Genomic DNA, 7,858 nt, shown 5'->3' on the forward strand with positions numbered 1-7,858 from the left:
AGAGCTCTAGCCTTGAGAAAGCCCAAGGACAGTTCTCAGGGCCTGAGTTCAAGCCCCAGGACTGGCACAAACAAAAACAAAACTCCACACTGATTCTAGCTGTGTTTAGGGACTAGGGTCTCTGTGTTTGGTAATAAAGGGATGCACTCGTCAATATTTGTATCTGCATTTATGGATACTAGCCATCTCTGGAGTTTCATACAAGACCTTGAGGGAAGTACTTGCTTTGGGGAAGCAAGCTGGAGGCCAGGGATGAGTATTTTTATTTGGCTTAATTGTCACTTTTTTTTGGGGGGGAGGAGTGGGTTTGGTCATGGGGCTCAGATTCTGGGCCTGGGTGTTGTCCCTGAGCTCTTCAGCTCAGGGCCACTTCCGGTTTTCTAGTGGTTAATTGGAGATAAGAGTCTCACACACTTTTGTGCCTGGGCTGGCTTTGAACCACGATCCTCAGATCTCAGCCTCCTGAGTAGCTAGGATTACAGATGTGAGCCACCACGATTGGTGATTGTTACATTTTTTTGCTATTAGCTGTGGATAGGCATCCACTAGGTTTTATCTTCCCTCCAGAGCCTTTCCTGGACATGTCAGATGAGCCCAGACAGGGTTGTACCAGACAGAAGTCCCTGTACCAGTTTCACCCCAGACGAGGCGGGGAAGTGACAACCAGCAGAGGGAGCTGGAGGACCACGCCTGGGGCATGTTCGGGCCAGCAGGAGCCCTCTGGCTAGGAAGGGCCTGGGCACAAAAGACATGGTCCATTTGTGGGAGGGCCACCCTGGGTGTGGTAGCTCACACCTGAAGTCTCAAGACTGGCACTTTTGAGTTTGAGGCCACCCTCAGCTAAGGAGTGGTACCTTTTGTGAGTTTCCTGGCTGGAGGACCTATACTCTCCATGGGGGAAGGCCTGACAGTCACCCAGGCCCCTGGAGGGTGGGACCCAGCTGGATAGTTAATCAGATCTGAGCAGGGGTGGGGGAAGGCAGCCTCCCTCTCCCCTGCCCCTCCCCCATGCAGGTGCCTGCTTGTCATGGAAGAGAAACAGCAGAAAGTGCTCCTCCTGTCCCTACTTCTCCAGGAGAAAAGAGCCACCTTTTCTTTACATGTAGGGAAACTGGGGCCAGAGATGTTTGCAAACTCCAGCTGGTAGCCCCGCAATAAGCACTGGATTTAGTTTATACTACAGGCTTTGACCAGACAGTAGGTACAGATAGCTGGGTCTAGCGGTGCTGCCTGTAGTCCCAGCACTCAAGCAAGAGGATCTAGTTCCCAGCCAGCCTGGGCTACACAAAAATAACAGCGCTGTGGGTGGGGTTGGGGCTGCTCTGGCTCAAGTGGTGACTTTGGTTTGACTTTGGTGGCTAATGTCCTGCTTGAGAAAGTGACTTCATTTTTTAAAAAAAGCCGCGCGCGCACGCGTGCGTGCATATGTGCGTGATGCTCAATATTTGAGCCTTCTGTATGTCAAATATTAATGTGTTTTATATATATCATTCACACCTGACTTCTGTAACTGTAACCCCTTTCTGTACATCAGCTTTATAAAAACACATTTTTTAAATAGAAAAAAAATATCATTCACATTGAAAGGGCTTGAATTGCCTACAGTTTGAAGACTGCTAATAAAGATGCCCTGCTTAGGAAACAAGTTGGAAGGTGTGGGTGCAGCTTCTCCCCCACCCTCCTTCCCCAGCCCACCTCTCACAATGCTGTAGTCAACCTTTCCCTGCTCTTGCTCCTGATTTTTGCCACTCCATCCATTCACTTACTACTGAGACAAGGATCACGCCATGCAGGTCAGGCCGGGCGGGGGCTCCCAGTCCTCTCCACCATCCCCCATGGCTGCATTCTGCACAGGTGGGTGGTGTTGGGGTCCTGGCAGGCTCGGCTTGGTTTTAGTCAGGGGTTTGCAGACGGGCCTTCGTTCTTTTTAAGTGGTAATGCCCGAGGTGGACCCCATCTAGGTAATTAAATCAGGATGTGTGCCGGTGGGGGGGCCCGGCTTAGGTGTTTTTAGGCTTTTTGATCTCTGGGAAGAAGCAGGCCATGCTGGGTGAGGACTGTCACCTGTGGTCGCTGCTGCGGAACCTCCCCGGCAGCGAGGCCCATTGACACCTCCACGACACTTCACAAGGGCCCCGTCTTCCTTCTGTCCTGGGGGCGGGGGCGCAAAATGGAATCTCGCCCAGCTTCTAATTTGCATCGAATTTCCTTCCTAGTGAGGCGGAGTGCTGCAGAGGCTGCACGAGGAGCTGGGCAGGGGGAGAAGGGGCAGATGGATGGCAGGTGCCAGCGTCCTGGGGTGGGTAAGGCCTGGTATGGGAGGGGCGCAGGTACGCTGGGTCGTGCCCACAGCTGTCTCCCCAGCACCCAGGGACCCGCACGGACGAGCCCCGCCCTGGAGCCCCGGGCGTGGCCGCAGGGCACCGACCGCCGCAGTGGGAGCGGGCGTGCGCGGGGCGACCCCACCGCGCGCCCCGGGACGCCTCGCCGCGCCCGCGCCGCTGCCCGGCTTTTCCGCGGGTGTCGGCGTCCGCGCCGCCGCCAGGGGGCGCCCGAGGCGCTCGGAGGCGGCGCGCTGAGCCGGAGCCCGGGCTGGACGGGGCCGCGGGGTAGCTCAGAGCCACCCAGCCGGACCCAGAGGCCCGGGGTGCCCGCGACCCCGCCGGCGGACTCGCCGCGGGGCGACCGGCGCCGCGCTAGCAGCCCGCGGGAGCGGAACTGGAGGTCCAGCCGGCTCCCAGCGCCACGCGGCGCGAGCCCCGCCCGCCCGGGCGCACCTGCTTGGGGCGTGGCCTCGCCCGGGCGCGCCCGTGATTGGCGCTCTGTTGACAAAGGGGCGTGGCCGAGCCCCGCCCGCCCCGCCCGCGCCGCCCGGCGGCGCTCGAGTACTTAAGGGAGTTGGCGGCGCGTCCGCGCGCACTGCGCCGCCGCTGGCCCGGCCGGAGCCTCTCCCCGCGGACCCCCGCCACCCGGCGCCCTCGGCCACTATGCCGCGCTCCTTCCTGGTCAGGAAGCCGTCCGACCCCCGCCGGAAGCCCAACTACAGCAAGCTGCAGGACTCATCCCTGGGTGAGCGGGCGCGGGGGGCGCGCGGGCGCGGGGGGCGCGCGCGGGGGCGCCCGTGGCAGGGGCCGGGGCCGAGTCCGCGCTCCCCGTGGAGGGTGGGGCGAGCGGAGCCCCCGGGCGCGGGCAGGTGGACGGAGCCTGCGCCCCGGCGGCGGTGGTCCGGCCCGACCCGACCGGGAGGCCGACCCGGAGGCTGCGGAGTCCGGAGTCCGGAGGGGGAGGGGCGAGCCGGGCCGGTGGGACCTGCGGGTGGCGCCCTGGCGGGGGTCCCGGAGCCTGGCGAGCGGGGGCCGGGCCGGGAGCCCGGTCCGCGCCGCTCCTCGCCCCTGTGCCGGCGCCGGGCTGGGAGGTGGACTTGAAGCTGACCCTGCCCTGGTCTCTCCCTGCAGAGTTCGCCTTCCAGCAGCCTTATGACCAGGCTCACCTGCTGGCCGCCATCCCGCCGCCTGAGGTCCTCAACCCCACAGCCTCCCTGCCCACCCTCATCTGGGACTCCCTCCTGGTACCCCAAGCCCAGGCGCTGGGCTGGGCCCCCCTGCAGCCCCAGGAGAGCCCCCAGGCAGTGGAGCTGACCTCCCTGTCTGACGAGGACAGTGGGAAGGGCTCTCAGCCATCCAGCCCGCCGTCGCCGGCTGCCTCTACCTTCTCGTCCACCTCAGCCTCTTCCATTGAGGCGGAGGCCTACCCCGCCTTCCCCGCCTTAGGCCAGCTGCCCAAGCAGCTGACCCTCCACGCTGGGCTCGCTGTGGCCAGGGACCCCCAGGCTCGAAAGGCCTTCAACTGCAAATACTGCAACAAGGAATACCTCAGCCTGGGCGCCCTCAAGATGCACATCCGGAGCCACACGCTGCCCTGTGTGTGTGGGACCTGCGGGAAGGCCTTCTCCAGGCCCTGGCTGCTGCAGGGCCACGTCCGCACCCACACCGGTGAGTGTCTCGATGGTTCTGCCCTCTGCTCTGTGAGGCTCTAGCTCCCTTCTGGCCCTTTGGAGGTTTCGGGGAAGTGGGCCCTTCCCCGGCCTGGCAGCTGAGCAGGGTCAGGTGTTAGGTTGGTGCCTTTCTGCCCCAGGAAAGGTGTGGCGACACCTTGCTGTTCAGGCCCGCTCTCCACCGTGAGACCCGATCACATCCCTCCCTGCGGTCCCTCTGGCCACACCAGGGCTCAGGCGCTCCAGGCACCATACTTCCCGGAAGTGCCGGTGGCCCTGGGCGGGCAGTTTAGCAGTCTGGGAGGGAATGGAGGTGGCAGGAAGGTGGATGAATCCCTTCACAGTCCCTTGCTTGTCAGTCTCCCATCGGCTCTCTCCCCTTTCCACTCCCTCCTACCATGTGACACCACATGTTGGCATTTCAAAACAATACCAAACTTTGTGGTGAGGCATGGCAGCCCCTTCAGGACTGCCATGGGGGGAGGGGGCTTTAGAGAGAGAGGGACTGTTGAAGAAGAGCCAAGGGTCACAGCTTGGTCTTGTGACTGGCGCCTAAGTGCTGCCATTTGCCCTGGTGGCTGAGCAGTCTGTGGGGGCCTGCACCCCACTGTTGAAGGCCCCCATTCTCCTACTGAATGCACACAGAGCCCAACCTATAAAGGTCTAAAACAGGGGGTGGGCTCCATTTGGAGGGAGTTGAGCCCTGGGGTGCTCTGGGCGCCTCGGTCCTCCCTCCCACCCACACATTGTTTTAATGCAAAAGCCGGGCTCACAGCCGCATTGGCATGCGCGTCCTCCTGGCCCCCATTGTGTGCCTTAATGGTAGGCACAGTGGGGGGTGGAGCAGGTGCACCGGGCAGCGGTGCCGGCACCTGTTCCACCCACAGCTGCTGCCCATGGTGTGACAGGGCCCTTGTAATCCTGGGGGTATCGCATATACGGTGCCCCCTTTGGCGGCCTTTGTCCCCGCCAGCCTGGTGCCGATTTCACACTTGCCAGGAGCACCAGAAAGGCGTCTGAGGGGCGGAGGGAATCTGGGAGGGGTAGGACGGGTGCCATGTGCTCCAGAGCCCTCAGTTGACCAGCAGCTAATGATGGGGAAAGGGCTTTGTGTGGCACCTGTGCTAGGCCTGCCGCAGCCGCCCTCGGCCCCTCTCCGCTCCTGCCCTGCTCCAGCGGCCACCAGGCTTCCCACCCTGGGGTGGGTGCCTCCCACCCATTCCCCGGGGACGTCTGCCCAGGCTCAGCCACACCCACTAGGCCGTGTTGATTCTTCCCCAGCTCGTCTTGCATTCCAGCAGTGGCCTGAGCAGGGGAGAATGTGTGGGTTTGAAGGATGTTGAGTGTTACAGAGCAGTGCTTGGCGCCCAGTAGGAGCTCTGTAGATGTTTCTTTGATGAGTTTTGATTACACCCCTAGGTAAAAGCATAACATTGTCACCTCTTGGCTGGGGCAGGGGTCTGGTTCTCAGGGGTTTTTTGCAGCCTTTTGGGCTTTTTCTGCCTGTGTGCTTGTACTGAAGCTTGAACTCAGCTGTATGCTCTTAGAGCCTGATAGCCGGCTGGAGCTCTACCCCCGAGCCATACCTCCAGTTCTGGCTTTGTGCTGGCTAACTAGGGTGGGGGCAGGCCTTGGATTGATCTACTTACACTGACTTTGGACTACAATCCTCAGATCTCAGCCTCCTGAGAAGTTAGGATTATACGTGTGAGCCACTCACAGCTCTCCGTGGCCTTTTTCCATGTGTGTGGTACTGGGATCAGAACTGAACCCAGCTCTTCCTGCGTGCTAGGCAAGCACTCTACCCTTAGGCCAAACTCCCAGCCCTGTGGCTCTTTTTTTTTTTTTTTTTTTTAAACAACCACCACCATATTTTCTTTTGATTTTGCTAGCATTTCTCCTGGTTTGCACCTGGGAGACCACATGCCTTGTGGAGGGTCCCAGCACCTTTGGGGTCCCAGATGGCCCAGGAGGCTGATGCCTGTGGCTCTGATCTGATAGGAAGCAGACAGGATTTGTCTGAGGCAGGACCCAGAGTGGCCCAGCCAGCACTCAGGTGGGGCAGAGGTGGGGTGAGGGACCTCTTAAGTTTGCCTCTTCAACTTGGGCCCCAGACAAAGTAAATGAAGGAATGGCCATAAGCGCGTTCCCTTGGTCATGGGCTGAGACTTGCTGGGTGGCTTCTGCCTTAGTTTCCCCCTCCCTGTGGTGAGGCCTGCAGGAAGTTGGAAGGCCCATGGGATGAGCTAGGGTCTGTTTGTGGGGCTCCTCTGCACCCGTGGGGTGTCCTGAGCGCTCGGCCTCCCTGCGTGCTCGTAGTCGGCCCTGAGCTCCGGAGGCCGAGGAGAAGCCCCAGCACAGGTGCCGTGTGTGTCCTCCAAGGCCCACTTTCCTGGGGTTCTTTGGGGTTCTGCCATCCAGCCCCCCACCTGCGCCCTCATCATATTCTGCCCTCTCCCCAGGCGAGAAGCCCTTCTCCTGCTCGCACTGCAGCCGGGCCTTTGCTGACCGCTCCAACCTGCGCGCCCACCTGCAGACGCACTCGGAGGTGAAGAAGTACCAGTGCCAGGCCTGCGCCCGCACCTTCTCCCGCATGTCCCTGCTGCACAAGCACCAGGAGTCCGGCTGCTCTGCGGCCCCCCGCTGACCCCGCTCCCCGCTGTCTCCGGAGCTGCATGTGGGGCCCGCAGGACTTTGACTCTGACCTCTGCCCTGGCCTCCGAGGCCATTCATGGGGACAAGATGGCCGGCCATCGGGCTGTTTGCCTTGGAGCCACCTCGGGTGGCCCCCGCCTGGGTTTGGGTATCCAGAGCTGTTAGATACAGCTGCCTAGAGCTACAGAAGCCATCAGACCGGGACGCCCCCGCCCCCCTCAGGGGACCCCACTCCCCCTTCCCTCCCCCCAGGAACCCTGAAGCCACTTTCCCTGGGTGCAGCTGGACTGGAGGTGGCCCCTGTGCGTGTGTCACGGTGACGCCTGGTTTACCCTCAGGGACTGAGTGATAGCCATTGCCTGTCTAGGCCGAGCAAGGGCTGTGGCCTGACCCAGAGGCCCCCCGAACCCCCAGAACCCCTCTGGGGCTGACAGGTGTCCTGGGAGGAAGATGTTTACATTTTTAAAGGTACACTGGTATTTATACTACAAACAACATTTTGTATTAAGGGAACATTTTGTATAGTTATATATACAGCTTATTGATATTCAATAAAGTGGTTAATTTATCTATTAGAAGCTCTCTTTGTTCCTGTGGGGGGGGCGGTATTGTAGGAAAAGAGGAGGGGACCATCTTGGGATCTGGGCCCCAGGCGGGGGTGGCCTGGAAGGAGACACTGGATCTGGCCAGGCCACAGGGCCAAAGCTGGCCCTCCCGGCTAATGGGGGGCCGTGGGGGCCGTCCGGCCTTCCTGTCCCCCAGGGCCTCCCTGTGAGGCAGCCCCACACCTCGTCTGGCTGCTGGGTACCAAATGGCCTTTGATGCAAGGAAATTGGCTGGCTGGAGGCAGGAGGGTGAGAAGCCAGGCCAGAGGGTAGGGGTCATTCAACTTCCTGCTCGGATGGGGAGACAGCAGCTTGCCCAGGCTGGGTCAATCACTGCTGGCCGCTGCTGCTGGTGATGTCACCTCTGGGGACCTCCTGGGGCCAGCAGAAAATGCGTATCCTTTCTGAGGACAAAAGGTGTCGGAGGTGCCAGTTTCCTGCAGGGAGCAGCGTGGAGCGGGCGTCCGGCAGGCTGTGGTGCTCAGCTCAGTCAGGCCCAGGTGGGGGCGGGGGGCTCCAGGCTCCAAAGGAGAGATGAGTCTTTCTTCTAAACAGGAAATGGTGACCCGCAGGCCCCAGCAGCCCTTAATGGCTTGCAGCTTTC

The 7,858-nt window shown here is 61.0% G+C and overlaps 1 protein-coding gene across 1 annotated transcript; it reads left to right on the forward strand.

The window, feature by feature from the left end:
* The first annotated feature begins 2,936 nt into the window (after window positions 1-2,936).
* On the forward strand, window positions 2,937-7,200 carry Snai1 (snail family transcriptional repressor 1). The gene is made up of 3 exons (XM_090352873.1): window positions 2,937-3,069; window positions 3,456-3,992; window positions 6,457-7,200. Exons 1-3 carry the CDS (start codon window positions 2,988-2,990, stop codon window positions 6,639-6,641), a joined length of 804 nt encoding a protein of 267 aa, XP_090208999.1. The 5' UTR covers window positions 2,937-2,987; the 3' UTR covers window positions 6,642-7,200.
* The last annotated feature ends 658 nt before the right edge of the window (window positions 7,201-7,858 follow it).

The sequence above is a fragment of the Megascapheus bottae genome, chromosome 18, assembly GCF_031878675.1.
Source record: "Megascapheus bottae isolate mThoBot1 chromosome 18, mThoBot2.hap1, whole genome shotgun sequence".
NCBI classification, from domain to species: domain Eukaryota; kingdom Metazoa; phylum Chordata; class Mammalia; order Rodentia; family Geomyidae; genus Megascapheus; species Megascapheus bottae.

What these genes read in the sequence shown, in the direction of transcription:
- Snai1 (XM_090352873.1), top strand. Translation starts at nt 2,988, where the DNA reads ATGCCGCGCTCCTTCCTGGTCAGGAAGCCGTCCGACCCCCGCCGGAAG. An exon ending in GCTGCAGGACTCATCCCTGG is followed by an intron (nt 3,070 to 3,455) that starts GTGAGCGGGCGC and finishes CTCTCCCTGCAG; the next exon opens with AGTTCGCCTTCCAGCAGCCT. An exon ending in CCACGTCCGCACCCACACCG is followed by an intron (nt 3,993 to 6,456) that starts GTGAGTGTCTCG and finishes CCCTCTCCCCAG; the next exon opens with GCGAGAAGCCCTTCTCCTGC.